The sequence below is a fragment of the Anthonomus grandis genome, chromosome 8 (assembly GCF_022605725.1).
Source record: "Anthonomus grandis grandis chromosome 8, icAntGran1.3, whole genome shotgun sequence".
NCBI lineage: Eukaryota > Metazoa > Arthropoda > Insecta > Coleoptera > Curculionidae > Anthonomus > Anthonomus grandis.
Genome location: NC_065553.1, coordinates 12,317,611 through 12,340,878, shown reverse-complemented (window position 1 = coordinate 12,340,878; position 23,268 = coordinate 12,317,611). Strand labels below are relative to the sequence as shown.

Here is a 23,268-nt window from a genome sequence, read left to right as displayed (position 1 = left end):
AAAATAAATTTTCTCTAATGGATCAGTCAATTTTACTTAAAATTGTGAAAACCATGCACTCTAATGCAATTGGCAAAGATGCTTTTTCTTTAAAAGATTTACATTTTTGGTAAAAGCTATTACTTAATATTATTAACAGTTAAAGTTTATAACATTTTTATCCTACAATCTGCAAACAGGCAATTATAAAACCCTTAGCAAAGATCAGTGATCCAAAGGAATTCAAAGACTTCAGGCCTATAAGTATATTGCCTTTTTATCTAAAATCTGGAAAAATACATCCACCAACATTCTTTAATTCCTGAATAATAAAACCTTAATAAAATCAGAAAAAAAACAAAGAAACAACTAACATATTTTAAGTTGTTAGATCTTAGTAAAGCCTTTGATACTATAAGTCATAAAACTTTATTAGCAATACTTCATGATTTTGGATTTTAGGACTTATTTAGCAGACAGGACTGATTGCTTAATTCTTAATAAGTGATTATGCATTGAAAATTCAAACTACCACACTTTATCTACATGTGTTCCGCAAGGTTCCATTTTGGGTCCGTTGCTCAAGCAATGCACAACATTTTTTATATGGTGCTGACATTATATATTGTATAAAGCCCTCAAGATGACACAACAATTACATACGGATGATTCCAAACTTTATCTTTCCTTTGCACTCTAAAGTGTTCCTATAGCTTAATTTCAGTTTAATCAGGATTTAAAAAGTATTGATAACTTTTCAGAGGATTAAGACCTACAATTAAATGTTTTTAAATCTATAATAATACCGGGTTGTCGCAGAAATGCCTTTGAGGTTTCTTCTAATTTCCATGCACAGATTCGAAATGTTCAGCTACTAGTTACTGAGGTGAAAAATCTGGACCTGTATTTTGATAGTAGATTTTTTATATTAAATTTGTTTAGTTTACGGTTTTTAATAATGTAATAAGAAAAATTGGTAAAAAATTATTAAAGAAAATTAATAAAACTGCAAGTAAATCCTTATTAGATCATGAAAAATAATAAAAAAATAAAGAGAAAACTGTATAGCTTTTATTTACCAAAACCGATAAACAGTTAAAAAATAGGATAATGATTAAGTTGAAAATTTTTTTTTGTTATTTATTTTAGATATATTAGGCTACTCGATTTTTTAACAATTCATTTTTGTTTATGTCAATAATTACTCGAAATAATTCTCTTTTCATATATATAGTTATCTTTATACTTCTCAGCATCATTCCTGAGTCATTTTTGAGAATTATTGCATTTAAGCCAATATTACAAAAAAAAAACGTTTTTACTGGTTATGGGCATTTCTTCTAAAAATCACTGCGACGACAAATAATTAACCCTTTGAGGAAAAAAACATCTTATTGGAATCAGATCAACAAATTTTCAACCTAGACATGTTTAAGAGTCTTAAAAATTGCCAAAGAAAAAGATGTACTTAAAAAATATCAGAAAATATATGTTTTGATGTAATGACGAATTGTTAAAATCTCTGCTATTAACGATTTAACTATAGGGCTGAAACTCCGATACTTTTGTTCTTAAATTCTGGCATTATTAGTATAATAATTCTGACTTAAGTTTTAATAAATAAGGATCCAATTTAAGTAGTAGTGAAATAATTTTTAAATAAGCAATTAATGTAATTTTCTAATATGTTAGATTTATGAAAAAAAGTGAGGTAACAATATTTATACTGGATGAGAGATTTTCCGCAAAAATACTTTAGGGTTTGACATTTCTCAAGAACCATATAAAACATCTTGTAGCATCATTTGCAGACTAATCTTGTTGCGGCTAAAATTTATAAAAAAATCGTGGTTTTTAAAAAAAATTATATAAATCTGATTTCTGCAAAGAACTAAGTAACTCGAGGAAAGGAAAAAGAAGAATATAGAGTAATCGAAATTAAAGTTCTTTTGTAGTATTTTTACTCAAAATCTTAAATCTAATTATTACATTTTTACGTCATAAATGGCAAAATTCTTTAGGCTTTCTCTTCTAAGTCATTTCAAAAATACTTATAACTACAATTATTTACAAAATAGGGAATTTTGACTAGCACAGTGTTCACGGTGGAAATGTTTACAAAATTTTTACATCTAGTTCCTAAAACATCTATATCTAAAAAATGTAGGACTCTTAAATATACTTTTTGGGTATTTGTTTGGAGAATGAATCGATTTTGATTAGTTATAAAAGTTTTTGAATTGGTGAAAATTTTGTTATATTATTAAAAAAAAAACAATTGTACTAATTTATTAATTGCTATTAATATTCGTTGCTATGTCTAGATCTGAATATTTGCAAAGGCCAATAATAATTTTTATATATTTTATTTAAATAATAACATAACAAATTTTAATAAAAGGAGATATAAAATTATATATTGACTAAAAGTAGCTTTCTTAGTAAGTAGCGTAGATGGAGTTTGCGGGTTTGGTTCAAGAAATCAAACCCTTCCTTTTTTAAAAAGGTGCCGACGTTTCGACGTTTATTTACGTCTTTTAGTATTCACATTATAAAAAATAAAAATTAATTTTTTTGCTTAATTTATAGATAATAAAAATTGACATAAATAATAAATAAATAAAATAGTATACATCATTAAAATCACAATAACTATAAAACTGACAAACGAAAGATTTTATAAAAATTACCTGTTTCCTGTGAAGAAGTTTTTTTGTCGATTGCATATATTAGTATAAATAATAAAATTCCATGATGAAAATTTTAAAAAATATAAAAAGCATATTAAAAGAAAACAACTATCCTGTGTTACTTCTAAATAGAATAATCAATCAATTTAACATAAAAAATAGGAATGTTTAATAGACCAGAGACGACAAAGAAGTTTGTAAATATTTTAAATTTCCCTATGTATCTGGTTTATAAAGAGTTCAAAACCATTTAAAAAATAAATTTTCTAATTACAGATTGGCTTTTAACAACTTAAAATCTACTCAATCTATTTTTTCCAAGTTAAAAGATATCATACCAAAGGATCTTTGCTCGGATATTGTTAACAGAGTGCCATGCTTAGGGTGTGATGAATGTTATATTGGACAAACCAGACAGTATTTAAAAAAACATATACCAGCATTCTTACGATTGTGAAAACATTAATCGTAATAAATCAGAAAAAATAGCATTAGCACAGCATTATTTTGCTATAAATCACTTTTTTGATTTTTCAAACGTATTTGTCTTTGAAAGAAATTTAATTTAAATTACACATTACCCTTAACAATACCGTTAACTGCAGAACAACTGCAGTTAACTGACACATAGGGTCTGAGCATATTATATAATCATATAATACTATTACATAACTTTTAACTGTTATATAAAATCTATAAATTGGAATGTTGTTTTGTTTATTTTGGTGACAGGATTAGCACATAATGAAGCAAATTATACAGATCGTGTTATCGTGAGCTACGTATTACCCAAAATAGTGGCAACACCGCTTGGTTGCGGCTTGCAGGCGGCGGAATTTTTCGTTTTTATTTTTTGAACCGGGAGTCAACAGACCTCACTTTGCTGTGTTACTGCACGTTGCCTTAATAATTTTTGAGTGTTATTTTCGTGTTTTTTTCACTATGGCTGTTTATACCCCTTCTGAAAGGGTTTAACTAATTAAATGGTTTTATGGAGGCAATTCGGCAGTACAATGTAGAGGTTTGTTTTCAGTGACATTTGAGAATAGACCGATTCCTTGTGCAAAAACGGTTTTAAATGTGGTTACAAATTTTGAGACATCTTTTTGTCTTCAAGATTGTAAAAAATGCCACACAAAACGTCAAGAACCACCTGTTGAAGTGGTCCAGGATATAGAACGGCCGGAAGAAATGGTTTGCAGTACCCTAGAACTTGATTCGACACGGTCCACTAGAAGTGTTGGAGAGGAACTGGGAATGAGCAATAAAACTGTTGCTTGTATCTGGAAAAAATATGGGTACAAATGTTTCAAGTATTCAAAAACTCAGGAAATATTTCCTAAAGACCAGGGGCGAAGAATGGAATTTTGTGAAACCATGATGGAAAAGGCAAATGAAAACGAATATTTTTTAAAAAATATTTTGTTTTCTGATGAATCTTCTTTTCCATTACATGGCAAACACAATCCTTCCATTGTTCGTTATTGGTCTCAGGAAAACAAGCATAGAAGTTTTCACTTTCGTACCCAGTATCCTCAGAAATTGAATGTTTGGCCAGGTATTTTGGGCGACAATATTATAGGGCCATTTTTATTGATGGCACTTTAAACGCCCAAAAGTACCTTGAGTTGATGCAAAACCAAGTTCTTCCTGCCATTCAAATCATACCTGATGTAGACCTGGGATCGGTTTATTTTCAGCAAGATGGCTGTCCTGCTCATAATGCGGCTAGGGTAAAAGAATTTTTAACAAATACTTTTCCTAACCGCCTTATTAGTGGGGCTGACGATATTAAATGGCCTCCTAGATCTCCAGATTTGTCTCCAAATGACTTATCTGTGGGGTTACCTTAAGCAGACCATTAACAAGCATGAATTTAGTAAGCCAACAAATTTAGAGGAGTTGCGAAATAAAATTGTCAAAGCTGCCAATTCCATTTTACCTGAAACTCTTTTGGAGGTGCGAAATAGCTTTTACGATAGGTTAAGTTTTTGTTTAGCGAAAGAAGGCGGTCTATTTGAGCCTTTTATTTAAAAAATGATATGTTGTTAAGTTTGTTTATTAGAGTTTTATTTCTGAATTTTTATTATATTTTTATCAGAGTTGATTTTTTTTTGTTTTGTATAATTTTCATTATGCAAAACACAGCATATTAAACATTTTAAGATTACAATTCTATGTGGGTTTTACACATTGTCATGTCTGTAAAACCCGCATTAGAATAAATATTTTTAAAATGCCTGGATTTTCGCGTAATGTTTCGAGACATTTTGTCGCCAAACAACGCAGCTCCCACGAAAGTCAGATGTTTACTAATCCCGTTCTCGGGCCAGCCGGGGCGGTGCTCTGTCGCAGGCATTCGTACACGCGCGACTTTGCAAAATTTCGCCTCTATGCGGTTTCCTATAAGTAACGAACAAAAACACGATCTGTATGCATACTTTAAAGATTTTTGGAACGCAAGGTGAAATAATATATTATGTATGTGTTTCGTAGAAGTGATGTTTTTTGAAAAAAATTTATTGTCTATTATGTGTGATTTATATTATGTTTGTTCAAAGTGTAATCACATATGTGCCCATCTACATATATTATTCTGTTGCCAATAGAATATACGCAATCGACAAAAAAGCTTACAGTAAACAGGTAATTTTTGATAAAATCTTTTGGTTGTCAATTTTATAGTTATTGTGATTTTAATGTTGTATTTTATTTTATTTACTTATTATTTTCATCTATTTTATTGCCTAAAAAATAAAGAAAAAAATATTTTTTTATTTAAAAAAAAATTTGTAGAGGTTTGCTCTGTTTCGTAATTACAGCCTTGAAAAACATGTAAATAAACGTCGAAACCTTTTTAAACAAGAAAGTTTTTGATTTCTTGGTCCTAAACCTGCGGACTCATACGATAAGGACATATACGATAAAATTATATATGGGTAAATAAATTAGATAATTTTAATATCTCCGTTTTAATTTATTTTATTTATATTATCTTAGTTAAATTTTGTGTTTAACTTATTTAGTATAATAAGCCTTTTATCCATTTTTTACTTAATATTTTTATGCCTAGTTTAAGTAATTGTGTTTCTCTTATTAATCTATTTTTACTTAATTACTATTATGATTACATATCCCTATTTTGAAATCAGCCACTTTATATTTTTACATGTATTATTATTATTTTTAAGTTTACGCTTCATAGATTTTTGCATAAATAAATAAACTTTCAAAAAATTTCCTTAATCTATTTATAATTTTAATTTAAATATAAAATCCACTTATTTTTTTGTTAATTTGAAAATAAAAAAATAACAGGCGTTTCCAATAATTAAAATTAAAAATCAATTCCTTCTCCAGCCAGAAATTCAAAAAGCAAAATTCCCGGTTTCTTAAATTATATCAGGAAGATTAATAAAAAAATTTAAAAATATATTGGCCGGACTACATTATACTAAATTAAATACTGTGATTTCTCATAAACAGTCATGACAAGATTTGAGCTATTCGTAATATCCAATATTCTGCAAAATATAATACTGATCATTACTGATATAAACTATTAGAAATTACGTGCAAACCTTATCTCTAGTCTATTAACCTAACCAATACAGGTTAAAATTGCCTTAATTTTTAAAATATACAGTCATAAGGAACACCTGATTTCAATATTAGAAATGAAAACAAGACAGATTATCACAAGCAGATAAAAAATAATCACTCTCAAAATAAGAAGTACATAATACAGAATTATAGAGTAATACAAAATATTTACATAACTTACTTCAGCAAACATATTTTTTAATTAACGCTCATATTATCTAATTATATTCAAATCTACTGGAAAGTTCATTAACCACTTTATACATCTCACTCTTTGATAATCTTACATCAGGGTGTTTGCACATCACATGTGCTACCACTGTACACTTTTGTTTAGCTCTGTAGGTACATATTGGACACTGGAATTTTGGCTTCAGCTGGCACTCATACTTTCTATGCCGCCATAGAGACCTTTTAGCTTTATAACTTCTACCGCATTGGTAGCATGGAAAAAGTACATTGCCTAAAAAAGTAATCGAGTATGAGTAGGAGTAGGGAGAAAAAGCTATAGCTATGTTCTACTAGACTAATTAACAAAAACATAATATAATACAGCTATATTGAAAACGTGTTGATGCTTTAGTTCATATTATTTATAGTATGTAAAGATATCGATTTTAAATTTTCTGACTAGACTGAAAGGGCTTTTTGAATAATTTTACTTAAATTCTCGAAGATGCATTTTCTTCATTTTTTAAGCATCACAATAAATATTATTATAGACATCAAAGTCATCAGATTTATTTTTTCTTAATTTGTGCTTACTGTAGAAAAATAAAGTAAACTACAATCATAATTAAAAATTATAGCACAATTACCCCAGATTACATATAAATTTTGTCGGAGTCAATGCCGAACATTAAGTAGAATATTGGAAAAGTTCGCTTGTTTCATTAAAATTGAATATATTTTAGTTGTAAATATTTGTTGTTGTTTAAACATTAGCTATTTAAAATAAAATAATAGTGCAATTAATAAATTAAGTCTCTAGAAGCCTTAATTTAATAATTTATTTACTTCTAGTATGTCGCTCTTTTTAAATAGTCATAATAAATATTGAATCTCAGAAAAAATGTTTTTAAATAGCTAGATCATCATTTACGTAAACCACAAAAACTTATAAATACATTTACATAAATAAAAAGCAATATATGATTTAATTTAAGCTATGATTAACACTAAATATTTTCTATTTAAAAAACCTTAGAAGCAAGCATTTTTCTATAAAATGAAATTATTAAAAGCTTTTATAATTTATTAGGTACTTAGATATTATAGCAAATTCATTAAATTATATCCATCAATTTATGAAGGAATAATTACCATAAGAGCAACCGCAAAGATACCGTGAAAGTGAATCGTGTCTTTTAAAGTTATGCAATAAATTGTGATTAAGAACCAATTGCCAGTAAATTTTGAAAAAATATCGTCTATCACAATTATTGGTATAATGAAAATCAGAAAAATATGATTACATTTTTTTGTCCTTAAAGCTTACTTATTAAGCGTGTGTATGTGTAAGAAACAACGTACTACAAATACAAATGTAAATTTAAGACGATTCACATGTCAAATAAATATCGTAAAAATATAAACATTAGAAGAAACTATGCTCTACTTTTTTAGTAAAAATAACTAGTTCATTTTGGTTTAGTTTAAACAATATGTCGTAGATATTAAAAAATTACAGTTTATATAATATCAAATGATTGTAAAGTATTTTTACGTAATTAAAACTCATTAGAACTACATCTGTAATGAACCGAACTGCATACGAAAAATATCATTAATTAACGATTTTAAAAGACTGTTTAATTCATAGAAAATACAGAAACTTTTATTCATTAACTTATTTGATGTATATTTCAGATCACTGCCGTACTATTTATTTTTTTGTTTAAAGCAAAGATATTTATTATGCATAAGATTCTTTTTCTTTTAAACGCTTGTACCTATAACAGATTTAATTTGCAAATTTTTTTACACAATAAATAACTAAAAAACATGTTTTTATAGAAAAAGGAATAAAGCACAATTTCATCAAAATTTAAATATATTAATTTTATTTAAAAAAACTTTCAACAAGAAATAACAAAAAAACAACCAATATACTAAATTTCTACTAAAAAGGAATGTTTAATTGCACTAAACCTATAAAGCTTTTTGCAGTAGCGTACATAAAATGATTAATTCTATGCACACACTAAAAACATTAAGATAAGTGTACCATTGTACTAAACCATTTCAAGTAGCTACGTTTATTCTTTTAAATAATTTTGCAGGTCAATAATTCTCATTTCGCATTGATCTGGATGTTTTATATACATGTGCATTTTAATGTGACATTTTTGATACGATTTAGTAAAACAAACCGGACATTGAAACGATGGTATTTTATAACACTGGTACTTTATATGACGATCCAGAGAGCGTTTTACTTTATACGTTTTTCCGCATTTCTGGCATTCGTATGGGGCTAAAACAGAAAAGTTATTAACATGTTTAGTAAATCTCAACATAAAACAAGTTTTTTAATTATGTTCAAAACTTAATGTTCATTAAAATTTAGCTTTAAGGTCTTAATTAAAGCAGATTGTTCTGTCAAGTGGTATGCCTTCTACTTACTTTTATCACAATGTTGCCTCTGGCATAGGATCTGGGTATTAGGTCTATCTTTTAATGTAGAAATTTACCGCCAATTCTAGATATTAGATTTAATAGCGTATTTAAGTTTGTGAAAAAGATTAGGCAGTAAAAGCCCTACAATTCTAATCAATAACTGGTTTGTGAAGAGTAGGTGATAATTTACTAGTAGGTGAACTAAATTTAAAACAAATAAATACGAGGAAGCGTAAAAGCATCATGTATAACTAAAAGGAAATTAAACGATTTAGTAAAGAGAGTAATTTGCAAGCAGTTAAGAAGTATTGGCATTTTGCATAAGTTTGACTGATTTACTGGACAAATTTAAGCATATTAGTTCAGTAGTGCACTAAAGAAAAATATCTAAGACTTGATAATTCAACTAAAATGAATATATTGAAACTCCTTAAATAATCCGGAAGTAAATACATTTCTATATCAAGAAAATGTTAAGGATTTGAGATAATGGCTAGTAGCTCCAAGCCATATACTAAAATTTACGGCAAATATATTCTCCTAGTAGAGAAAATGTCTCAGGTCTAGTGAGAACTCAGCACATATTCAGTTAATATTAAAGTGTAGCTATGGATTCCTCAAGAGAAAACTAAATTATTTTAATTAAAGAATTACTGGTATTTTCTACAGGATCCAAAGACTTGTTATTATGTTTCTGTTAACACAGAAACAATGCTAACAAAATATAGGTTCAATCATTTCATCAAATGATAATCATACATAGATCCAGAATAGATCCTTCTGTTTTTCTTTAATTATATTTGTTGTATTAATAAATAAAATATGAAGTACCATACTCACCTTGTAAATCTATATTATACCTAGCTTACCAAGTTAATAAGTTAACATGAGAGATGCTAAGAGCTCGTTTTGGCTTAAAACTTTAATAGTTTATCTGTAAAAAATCTGCTAACAAATAAATAATAAACAAAAAAAATTAAAATTAATTTATTTGGTAATACTCTCGTAATACAACCAGCACTAAAAAATAAACAAAATTTAAAAAAAAAAACATTTTATAAGCCAATTAAATTATTTTTTGTCTTATTTCTAAAGGTTGTATTAAGCATTTGGATCCCTCTACTTGTCTGAAAAGAGACACCAATACCTTAGTGGAGGCTCGCCATGAAACCTGGTAAAGTGTCTTTTTACATTAGTTTTCAATGTGCTCGTATATGTACAATGTTTGTATGAACACGCAAATTTCGATTCCCCACAGTAATATTTCTTGTGCATGTAGTAGGAATGGTATTTTTCGTAACCCTTTTGACATACTTCGCAGTTATATGGAAATACTAAAAAAAAACAAAATGAAACTATTTCTTTTATTACCATTAAATATAAAATAAGAAATGTAAAAATGATATAAAATAGACATCTAATGCAAAAGATATAAAATAGTATATACTCAAATTTAGTTTATATTGCATTAAAAAAAATTTCCTACAGACTTTACAATTTTTTTTTGGCATGTTCCAATCACAAAAAAATTATTATATAAAAATCAATTTTAAGATAAATATTTACTTGTGTGTAGAAAGGATATGTCTCTTCATGTTTTCTTTTCTGTTACTTCTATAAGAACAATAAGGAATATTGCATATGAATTTTCTTGTTTGACCACAGTCATATTTTAAGTGATTCTTAAGAGACCGCAGTTTTACGTAGGGCTTGTTGCATTGGTGGCAATACACTTTTTCTACAAAAAAAATACAAAAATATGTGATTTTAAAATAAATTTGTAAAAAATTATTTATGAGATTTAACTTAATAATTATATTGAGAGGAAGGTATACCTAACATAATCCAGGTTTTCATAATGTTCGTCTGTCATCTTAAAAAAAATCGAAAAGTATAATTCCTAAAATAATTCCAGTTCAGACATGTCTCATACAACTACATAACAATCGAAGTTCAAAAACTGAAAAAATTAGTTATAAGAAAAGAAAAAAACCTCAAGAATCATATAAACTTAATAACTATAATCAAAAAGTTGTATAGATGCAGCATCATGAGAAATTATTAAAAATATTACAAAAGTTATTCGTTTATTACAAACCACATTAGGTCATACTTTTGCACTTTGGTATATTAATTTAATTAGGGTATTAATATGGTTATTTACGTATTAAGTTTGTAAAACGGTCCTTTCTATAAATGAAAAATTTAACGATTTCCATAAAATAAATGAATAAATAAAGTAATAATCCTAACTAATATATATGGCTGATACTATGTGTAATTTTCTCGTCCACTATAAAATTAAACATGATTTTATATCACTGCTAAAAAAATAAATCTCAGATTTATAACTACTTAATAAGACCAGAAAGAGTATGTAAAGTGAGTGCTTTACGCACTAGTAGTAGGAAAAAATTATTTTGAAAGTTACGAGCTAGTTGATATTATAGATAAATAAAACAATTATGGTACACAATGGAAATAAATCGAAAAAAAAATCTGGCAAAAAGGTTAATTTAAGTATCCAGAAACATAAATTAGTAAATATTTCTTGTGCTTCTCAATCAAACGTGCTATTAATCAAAGACAACGAATGATTCAAGCAAATTTTAATATATATAACGAGTTTTAAGACCTTATGTTTAATGACGTTGATTAAAAAGAGTAATACGGTTTTTTTATAGGGAAATAATATAATATACAAGTAATTTATGCAATAGAATTCATCATAATTGCTGAACCTCGGCATACTTTAGGATTTAATATAAAAGTTATTTCCTTGTCTAAAAATATCAATTTTTTCTACTTCTGAATACCCACAGTTTGGCTAATAATAAAAAGTTTAGCTTTTAAGTATTTTTATAACTCAACTTTAATCTATAATCCCCATAGAAAAAAAAAACAAAAAATCAGTTTGTAGAGTTTTATTTGTAAATATCTTTGTGGCAATCGTGGCACAAACCACTAATTATTGAAGTTATATCATTAGAGCAAATAAGCTTACATATAAGGAAAAATTCACAGTTTGTACTACCTAGGCTTATAAGTACTTATCTATGCTGCGTCGTTATTAAATCTGCTCAAATCCTATAAAATTATGCATCGCTATCTTATGCCTTTTTATACTTGGATACTGAGTAAACTTCGCTCCACATAAGTCACAAGCAAAAGGTTTTTCACCGGAGCATTCGTTTTCCATATGACGTTTTAAGGTGTATTTATACTTGTAGATTTTTCCACAGAATCCGCATATGAATTGGTCACCAGAAACTAAAAATAATGTTTATGAAATATTTGTAAAATTTTACTTTAAAAGGAAATAGTAAAACAAAAAGTCTTAGTTACACAGTGGAATACATTTATATTATACAAATTAATTCACATTATAGACTTACACTAAAAAAATATTAATTATGTTTGGCCACAATAACCATTTTCACCAGCCATTTAAATATATGGTATAAATGTATGTCCTAAGATAGCTTTCCATGGCGCATGTAATTATTAAAGCGTAGTAAGGTGTAAGTAAAGTCATTTTAAGTAAGTTAGTAACATCAAAGGTGCTGAACGAGCTGTAGTATAATTAATTTGGTATAAAAAATTGTCTGAGAGTTTAAAAAATCGCAATCTTTGTTTTTGGAGTAGTGAAGGACCGGTTTGGACCGGTGAAGCTAAAGGGCACCAAAATATTTGATTTTATATATATTGTTTATTTTTTAAAATGTGGTTGATTGTTTTTGCCTACGTAATATAATGTAAAACTTTAATTCTATTTTTTTTAATGTTTTAAACATTTTAGTATTAATTGCAATATCCTAAAAAATTAAATCCAGATTATTTTTCTATAAGAGAGGTGTTAATGATATCAACATCAAAAAGAAAATTAAATTTTGCAATAAAAATATTAATATAATAACTTTACTATTACTTAAATCCGGGTCATCTAGTTTTAGCAAAACTTTATTATAAAATAAAAAAAATAAAATCCACATAACTTTTTTTCGAAAGCTCGAAACGCTAAAAAACTAATTTTAATTGAACTTAACAGGATATTGTAAATACCGAAAAACCATCTGATTCTCCGTGATTCCGTAATGACACAAGTGGCACACCGCACAACGTCTCGACATAGTAAGAATCTTCCGGAACAGTGTTCTGCCGAGTATATAAGTAGCCACATCGCCGCTGATTGGCAGTTCAGTGAAGTGAAATTCGGAATATTGGCGCGAGATTTAAATAAGAGATAAATAGTTGTGAATAAATACAGTTGAAATAAATATTTCAAGTATTTGTGAATAATCGTTTTTCATAATGCAAGAGTGCCAATAAATTAGTTGACTATTTTTGATTATTTTAATTCACACCTAACGAACGAGAAAAACGTTGCTATATTAAACTTTAGCAATCATATGATTGTAAAATTATTAACGATAATAGAATAAATCTGGAATCTTTTTAATGCCAAATTTAATTGCAAGATTGGTATTCACATTAAAAAAAATATCAATATTTCGCCAATTAATGTACTATATCTTGTAATAGTGAAAAGTAGGAAAGAACGTTTTTTAGTACACTGTACTTCAAAACACTTTGCGGTAGTAAAAAATTTCCTAAAAATATTTGGCGCCCTCCAGCTTTGCCTCCATTAGTTGTACATCTTCGTTCTCAAAAAGTAAATTGTAGACAATTTTTGTTAAATTTTAAAATTTAAAAAAAAAACAGCAAAATTTAAATTTTTTACAATTACAGTAATGACTAGTGACATGGTCCGAGACAGATATGGCATGTAATAACACGCGCCATTGCAAACAATATAGCAGAAACTAAATTTTATTAAATTGTTACTGGCGTATAAGACTTCTTTCTTGTATATTGATTTTAAATATGAAACCCATAACCAGAATTTTTTTCCATAAAATTGACGTTTTACTGGTACAGCCTGGATTATTTTTTAAAATTTTTATAAATATGAACCAATTGTTAACTATTCAGGTACTAAAAAACATTATTAATTACTTCTTTGCAAAATAAACATATCACAAAGCACTATAAATGTTTTTGGTACTCGTTGCTTAAAAAACTTACCCTATTAACCATTAGGCCAATAATAATATTAATATAAGAAGGAAGATGCTTGTGTTGCTCTAAGAAATTCAGAAATAAAACATGATTTTTGTATTTAGGTTCAGCAGGGAAAGCTCTTTTGGCGCTTAAGCCATCTTCAGTACTAACTAAAAGTCAAGTCAGAATAAATACAAATATTTGAAATAAACTTAAGGTTAATGATTAACCTTAATAATGTTAATATTGAATGAATTTGTAAAATAATATTGTATTGTCAAGGGGAAAAAATTTAGAGACCTGTAATGTGGTGAATATTGTTTCATTAAGAAATTCTGTAAAATAAGTGCACCTAAATAAGAGGAGAATAATTTTTATTTTCAATGAATGTTTTACCAATTTTAAGTTAATTAAAGCAAAAAAAAGAGGATCAGTAAAATCCATTTAAATTATTAATCGAACCGAGGGAAACAAAAAAAAAATAGGCAGAAAAACCTGGACATACTAGAACGGTTATGAGAAAAATTATTATATTGATTACAAATTAATTTTTAATTTCGTTATTAATTAAAATTATAAAATATTTTTATTCATTCTCACTTCACTTTTTTAAAAAACCAAAGGCATATAAATTTTATATATTAGGTCATTGCTTAGGGCTAATATTATAAGACATGGATCAACGGTAGACAAATGCAAGCACAAACTGAAATAACATAAGAGTTTAAAATTAATTTTTTCAATTAGGAAACTTTTGCGACTTTGCTTAATTAGACCAATTTTTTAAGTGATAATTAAAATTTGCAAAGTATTATCACAAATAATAATGAAAACAAAGCTACTTTAAGTGATTTTAAAGTCCTTTAAAGCATAGTTTTTATACAAAACAAGGACAGGATATCAAAAAAAGGATATATAAGCCATAACCATTAAAGTTATGCATATAATTTTGTGCATTAAAAAAAAACTTATTCATGTATTAACAAATTATTGCAAAAACAATATTAACATTACGTCAAGTTAAATATAGGGGATTGAAAAGAACAAAGTCAACACAAACAACCTATAACATAAAACTTTTGTTTTCTATTAGCCTGAAACCTATAATTTTAAATACATAAATGCGAAATTAAACAAGACACAAGCAGATAAACATTATTTATATTTATTGTATATTCTTAATTCTTATCCGTGGTTTTAATTACTTTTTCTTACTGTTATCCTTTTTTTTACCGTCACCAGGCCGAACCGAAAACTCAAAATTATCAAAATTTAGGTTATGAGTGGTACTTAAATGGTATCTCAAATGACCCTGATGAGTAAACCTCTGGTGGCATACATGACATATAAACTTCGGGGCTTTTCCACATTCATTCTTCGCATGTTGAGCAAATGACCTTTGATATCGAAATCTGGCGTGACACCCTGCGCATACATAGAAGTTGTCCACCAGAAAGAACTCAGCTAAAAAATAAATTATTTTAACAACAATGTTTACTATGTTATATATGAATAAATGAATGACTACGTATAGATAAAGACACTCTCGCATAAATGAACAAAAAGAAAACAGAAATATCACTATATTACATTTGTATAATTGTCAATCTGGAATAAAGTGAGCTTATGGGATGCCGCTAAATGGGTTTTTAAGCTGCACTTTCGGGTAAAATATTTGTGACAAATGCTGCATGAGAACTGAGGAGGTTTTCCACATTCGAAACGTTTATGAGTGTTAAAGCCAGTTTTATATTTATATCGTTTGTTACATCTAATGCAAACGTAGTACTCGGTGCCTTTTTCTATGTAAAAATCTACAAAAAAAAATATAGCACACTCTCTGTTTTATATTACGAGTGTGAAAGTACTTAAATAAAGAAGTATCGTAAAGCTTAGTTGCCTGGAAACAACTTTTATCAAAAATACGATTTCGGTAGGCCGCTTTGTATATTTGTTAAACACATATATTTATAAAAGGATATCACCTTTATATTTGTGTTTGAAAAGCCTATTTGTGTGTCTTAACTACTGGTATTATTTGTTATTTTTATAACATAAAAATCTGATTCTTGATGCAAAGTTTATTAGAACCTACGTACCAGTCCATTTTGCCTTCCTGATCTCGCCTATGGTCTGTAAATCTAAAAACATTTTTAGAAATAATTTTGAATTCTTACAAATATTTAATAAAAAACAAGACACACATTTAAACAAAATTGAAGAAACTTTCAAGAAAAAAAAACAAACTTTTATTGCAAAAATATGATTTGTTTATTTTAAACGTAACATAACAAAATACGTATAAAAATTAAATTTAATAGATTACTCTATATATATAATATATGTTTGTAAAAAGTTGCTACTAAGGCTACATTATTGCGCAATATAAGGCACTTTAGATTTAAACTCATTTGTTACAGATTTGAAAAATACAGGGTGAACAAATAAGATTATACTCTTACTATCTATTGCTTTGTTACATTTTAGAGTCACCCTATATCTCCAAAATCTTAAAAGCTTCAAGATATAATACTTATTTATTACATAGTTTTATAGTCATATAGTTATGTTTATTTAATACTAACCAAACGTCTTTTAATGTATCAAAAAATTGATTATTATTAAATGGAGTATTTTATAAACTCTATAGTAAAAAAATGTTTATTTTTGGTAGAATATTTAAGAAACACACATTTTCTTGGCAGGCATATGTTCAACTATAGTCAAAAATAAAGATATAATTTTACTGAAATATTAAAATAAATCATACATAAATAAAATTAAAAATACATTCACCCAGGATACGCGATATAGTGCACCGGATTTTTAATAAATTAATTTATATATATCAGCCAAAATATATTTAAAGCTCTTATAATAAAAAATGAAATAATTTTAATATATTTTTTTTGTATTGTTAAGGCACATTAGAAAACCGGACTATGAGGGCAATAACCCTGGCGGAAGAATTTCATAATTAAGGCACACAATTTATTTTATCCCCATTAGGAACCCACCAGGCGTCTTCCTATGCACCGAAGATAAAAGATGTTTTTTTAAGTGAATTTTCTGGAAGAACCTTTTTTTGCAAATCGGGCACAGAAACAGGGGTTCCTTATTGCACTCGTACTTGATATGTTTGTTCAAGCTGGTTTTGTATTTGTAAAATTTCCCACAGGTTTCGCACTTAAAGGGACTCATCAGGAGTTGGTAGTTGTGATATGGGGCAGGTATTAATCCTGAAAAAAAGGTTTAGTTAGTATAATATATTCATATATAGGATAACTATAGGTTTATTAACCTAGGATTACTATTCCTATAAAAAAAATTGGATTATGAGTTTTAATTAATTAATTAATTTAAGTACCTAAAAATGTATATAATAATTAATATAAGTAATAAATTTAATATAAAAAGGCATTTTTTTATATAGATGCAAAGAACGGTTCTTTTCACTAGCTACTAGAATATCCTGGTGGAATGTTATCTCATGGAACAAAAGGGATAAGGAAATACTATTGAAGGTGAACAAGCACAAGATAAATTTATTTGGATTATCCAAAGTATAGCAACTATATCCTACTTTATAGTGAGAAACAGAAACAAGGACGAAAGGAATAAACGAAATTCCTAATAAACTCATGAAATATAAAGGTAAAGAACTAGAAAGAAAATTAACGGACCGAACGAACGATTTTAAACTATATCAAAAATAATTATATCAAAAACAATTGGGAAAGAAAACACTGAAAATGAGATAACGTCAAAAGGTTTCCAAGAAGATCTAGGAATTAAATTACTTTAATGAATAATAGTATTTGGAAGTTTTTGAATACCTAAAATCATTTTTTATACCGGTGCAGCCAATAAAAGTCTTAAGTCCGAAACTCAATTAGCTTGCAATAATAAGAGTAAGTCAGAAATTAAAATGATTAAGAAAAATTAAAAAGATTAATGATTAAAAATTGTCATTCTCCTTAACTTAACTCATTGCCTATGAATTTCTATTGCATGGGTATTATGGCACCCAAGAAAGCAACTTACCAAGTAGATATAAAGCAGTTTATTATTAATTTTATTATGGGCTCCTAATTTACTAATAATATAATATTTGAAAATCAATAAAAAATCATTAATAAATGCAATAATCATACACATATAAAAATATACTTTATTGTTAACGTGTTATAAAAATTATTATTTAAAATTAAATGTATAATAATGTGGTTGTAAATAACTAAGCTTATTAAAAGGAATAAATTTATGAAGCACGTATACAAAAAATAAACAAAAAATACCATAAAAACTTCTAATGTAACAGTATTAAAAAAAAACAAACTATCCATTGAATTAAATGAAATTTTCTTTACAAAGAAATTTCAGGTAATAATTAACATATTAATAAATACAACTGATACATAACGTTATTTCTAAATTCAATTTACACCTTATAAACATATGATACCAAATAATTTTAATTTCTAATAAATTTTAAAATGATCAATGAGTACTGGCAAAAAATTAAGGATATTAATTTATCAATAGTATACAAAATAATTCATTCTGTATTTAATCATTTCAAGATGTGTTTAAGGTCCCGGATGTATATAATTTGGTAAAAATAGCAAATAAGCGACTATATATTTTTTACTATAAAAATCAATTTTAATAAACGCATTTATTTTATCAAAAAATTATAATTTCTCATAAATCTGGATTAAAATTGTCATTTATTAGTTAAATGTCATGAATAAAGTAAATATATTTAAAAAAATCTGTAAAACAAAGGTGTGGTGTGGAGACCCTTTAAAGTAACATTTTTGAATTTATAATATTACTAAATTTATTTATTCCAGAAAGAGTTTAAAAAAACCTCTCTATATATTTCTGGCAGGAAATTTAAATTCCTATTCAATTAAACGTTGTAAACTTTAAAGGTGCCTTAAATTAATACCCAAGTATTGACTTTATACCAACAGAGCTGTTAAGTATCTTTTTACAATAAAAATTTGTGATAGTATGTTAACTATATATTATGTAACAATTATAAGCGAGTTACAAACAGTTATTTCACCAAACTTAACTTAATTTATCAAAAGCTTAATATTAAACGTACTTTAAAATTTTGTTTAATTATAGAAATTTTTTGTTTACAAAAATATTAATATATAAAAATATTTTATATAAAGAACCAACGATTTTAATAAGGCACATCATTTTATATTATAGGCTTTTTTAATATTATTTTATTTTATTAATACAAAGTGTTCAACATGCTACTAAAAAGCTTTAAAAATTCGAGTAATAGCCGAATCAAGCTTAAATTTTAAAAAAACCTATTTATTTCCTTCTAGGATTTGTTTAAGGATAAATTTAAAAGTAAATTGCACATTAGATTTTCTAAATATAAGAATTTTATGTGGTTGCTTTAAAATGCTTTAAAACTTAATCATACATCGTTGGATGAAGTCAAAAATTATTTATAAAAATTAATAAAAAAAGCGAAAAGCAAATCGGCATATTAAAGAAGTTTTTAAAGCTAAGTTAAAACGCTAAAGATGAAATTATATTTTAAGAAATATAGAACTACCAAAAATTACTTAATTAATGTGAAGTAATTTGATTTTTTTACATGAAATATTTAAAGAAATGCCTATTTAAATATTTGAAGTATCTTTTCAGTTACAAATAATATTATTTTCGTTGTAAAACAAGAAAAAAAATTAAATTTTTCCAACTTGAATGCAGAGTGTTATAGAATAAATTACTAAGCTTTAAGGATGTAAATCCATAAAAAAATAAACCTCTGAACCTTTGAGCTATAGCGTGTAACAGTTTTAAGAAAAAACAAGGCATTTTATTATAATTTTCCTTTATAAAATTAAGCTGACACTTAAATCATAATTAGCATCTGTTTTAGATAGAATAATTTTAGTTTAATTTTAAGTTTTAAACCAGTGTCAGCTAAGGATCTACAGTGACCGCCTAAAGTTCCGCATAAATTCGATAAAAATAAGAGAAATTATTTTTTGAGAAAACGCTTGGACCCGTCGATTTTTATTTTTTTTAATTGCGCACTATTTCACATAAATTTTTGTATACAGGGTGGAACAAAAAAAAAAGATATGACGTCATCGGTCATTTTTTTAAATGGAATGCTATATTTTTTATTGCATTTATGAAATATAGGCGAAATTCCAAGCAAGTTTCGTATAACACACCTTATCTCAAAACTCAACTGTTTCAAAAAAATTTACATTTAACCAACAAGAAAGCAATCTATTTACAAATTAACTTCTTGGCAGAAAGCAAGACGGTTTACAAACTCATGTAAGACACTATCAATTATTTCGGGTGATATACGTCTAATTTCATATCTAATTCTATTTTTCAAACGTTGTTTGGCTTCTCACAATAAACTTTACTTTTCAGGTGCCCCCATAGAAAATAGTCGCAGGTATTTAGGTCTGGTGACCTGGCCGGCCACTCTATTGGCCCTCTTCGTCCTACCCATCTTCCTGGGAACACTGTATTCAAGTAATTACGGACATCTCGAAAGAAATGTGGCGGGGCGCCGTCTTGCTGAAACCACAAATTATTTGTCGGGACAGCAAGGTCTTGTTCGTCTGGGTAAAATTTTCTTCAAGATCTTCTTGAAGAAAATTTAAATAGCGTTGTCCTGTTAAGTTTTCTTCGAAAAAGTATGGCCCTATTACTTTATTTTCCACGATACGAGCCTCAGTTGCCCAGTGAGGATTTGACACTGACCAGTACCGACAATTTTGCCGATTTACGACACGGTTTAAACAAAAAGTTGCTTCATCCGAAAACAAAACTCGTAACACAAACTGAAGGTTATTATTGAAAATGTTCCTCATTTGTCCGATTTTTATTTTAAATTGCGCACTATTTCACATAAATTTTTGTATACAGGGTGGAACAAAAAAAAAAGATATGACGTCATCGGTCATTTTTTTAAATGGAATGCTATATTTTTTATTGCATTTATGAAATATAGGCGAAATTCCAAGCAAGTTTCGTATAACACACCTTATCTCAAAACTCAACTGTTTCAAAAAAATTTACATTTAACCAACAAGAAAGCAATCTATTTACAAATTAACTTCTTGGCAGAAAGCAAGACGGTTTACAAACTCATGTAAGACACTATCAATTATTTCGGGTGATATACGTCTAATTTCATATCTAATTCTATTTTTCAAACGTTGTTTGGCTTCTCACAATAAACTTTACTTTTCAGGTGCCCCCATAGAAAATAGTCGCAGGTATTTAGGTCTGGTGACCTGGCCGGCCACTCTATTGGCCCTCTTCGTCCTACCCATCTTCCTGGGAACACTGTATTCAAGTAATTACGGACATCTCGAAAGAAATGTGGCGGGGCGCCGTCTTGCTGAAACCACAAATTATTTGTCGGGACAGCAAGGTCTTGTTCGTCTGGGTAAAATTTTCTTCAAGATCTTCTTGAAGAAAATTTAAATAGCGTTGTCCTGTTAAGTTTTCTTCGAAAAAGTATGGCCCTATTACTTTATTTTCCACGATACGAGCCTCAGTTGCCCAGTGAGGATTTGACACTGACCAGTACCGACAATTTTGCCGATTTACGACACGGTTTAAACAAAAAGTTGCTTCATCCGAAAACAAAACTCGTAACACAAACTGAAGGTTATTATTGAAAATGTTCCTCATTTGCTCGCAAAATTGGTTTCTTCGATCAGGATCGTCCTCATTTAATTCGTGTATTAGTCTAATTTCATAGGGGGGCAGTCATTTGCTTTTAAGATGCGTCTTACTGACGTTCCGGCTATATTATTATCAACTGAAATTTGTGAAGTTGCATTGTTTGCATTTTCTTCGACGGAGAGTAGAACGTTTAATTTTGTTTCTTCAGAAATTTTTGGACGACCTGATCATGGCAAATCCCTAACATGACCTGAAGTTATGAATTTATGCTCTATTCTACTAACTGTTGACTGAGAAATAGGATGGTTTGAGTATTTGGTATTAAACAGTTAACTTACTTCTTTTTGCGTGCGCATTCGATCCCCGTACCCTATCATCATCAAAATTTCAATTCGTTGGTTTTCCGTTAAATTGGCCATAATTCATTCTGATAAAAACTATTAATTTTCGAACTGACAGTGACATTCGAAAATGGAGATTCTTTACAAGTGCAACCATGGAAATAGAAACAATTGGCAGTGTTTATATCATTATTTTTATCCTCGATTTTACCTTAATTTGTAAATAGACGTACTTATTTGTTTTCTTGTTATTTAAATGTAAGTATTTCAGAAACAGTTGAGCTTTGAGATAAGGTATGTTATACAAAACTTGCTTGGAATTTAGCCTATATTTCATAAATGCAATAAAAAATATAGCATTCCATTTAAAAAAATGACCGATGGCGTCATATCCTTTTTTTGTTCCACCCTGTATACAAAAATTTATATGAAATAATGCGTAACTTAAAATAAAAATCGACGGGTCCGAGCGTTTTCTCAAAAAATCATGTCTCTTATTTTTATCGAATTTATGCGGAACTTTAGGCGGTCACTGTATATAAGATATGTACGCCAAGGCTTTTTTGAAATATAAAAATTATTTTTAAATGCTGATTTAATGTTATGGTTTTTTCCGTTAGTGAAATTTGGCAATTTCGTTATATAGAACTGTAAAAAATTAATAAAAATTACTTAAATATGTAGTTTGAGTCAACAGAAATTAATAAAAAATTGATTGCTGAATATTCTAAATATGGCCTTGATGGTTTAATTTTTTTTTAAAAATCAAGGCAAAAAGCTGATTTTTTTTTTAGATATCACAAGCCAAAAAAAAATGAAGAAGTAAACTTCTTAATAATTTTTATCTTATGAACGTAAAGTTTTCCAAATCCTTAATTTTTATATCCACGAAGTAAAAACAATTGGGGAATTAAAGTTTACACCTCTCTATGTATAATGCTCGATTCCCCAACCTGTATCTGTATATGTATTATGTACTATGCATGATATATACAGGTTGGAGAATCGATCATTACGCATTACGCAAAATTACATGCTAAATTTTATAAAAATATCGAAGTTCAATAGTATGATAAATTATAATAAAAAATAAATTTTTCCTTAAAACTATATTACGCTATCGCTCAAATTTAAAAGATCCTATTCACCCCTTTATAGGTTAGCATCGTATTCTCACACCCCAGTAAAGATTCTTATGATAGAAACTTATTAAAAATATTTCGTTCCTTTATGATCCCTTTAAAACCTTAAAACTTAACATTTCCAATAAAAAC

At 27.6% G+C, this 23,268-nt stretch overlaps 1 protein-coding gene across 1 annotated transcript in view; it reads right to left on the bottom strand.

Moving 5' to 3' along the window:
- Positions 1–11,961: 11,961 nt before the first annotated feature.
- The window catches only part of LOC126739790 (zinc finger protein 888-like), a 38,301-nt gene continuing 26,994 nt past the window's right edge, over positions 11,962–23,268 (bottom strand). Inside the window, exons 9-10 of the mRNA XM_050445605.1 lie at positions 15,278–15,416; positions 11,962–12,161 (exon numbers count right to left, since the gene is read on the bottom strand). Coding sequence (XP_050301562.1) covers positions 11,962–12,161; positions 15,278–15,416 — 339 coding nt within the window. The remainder of the gene's footprint in view (positions 12,162–15,277; positions 15,417–23,268) is intronic.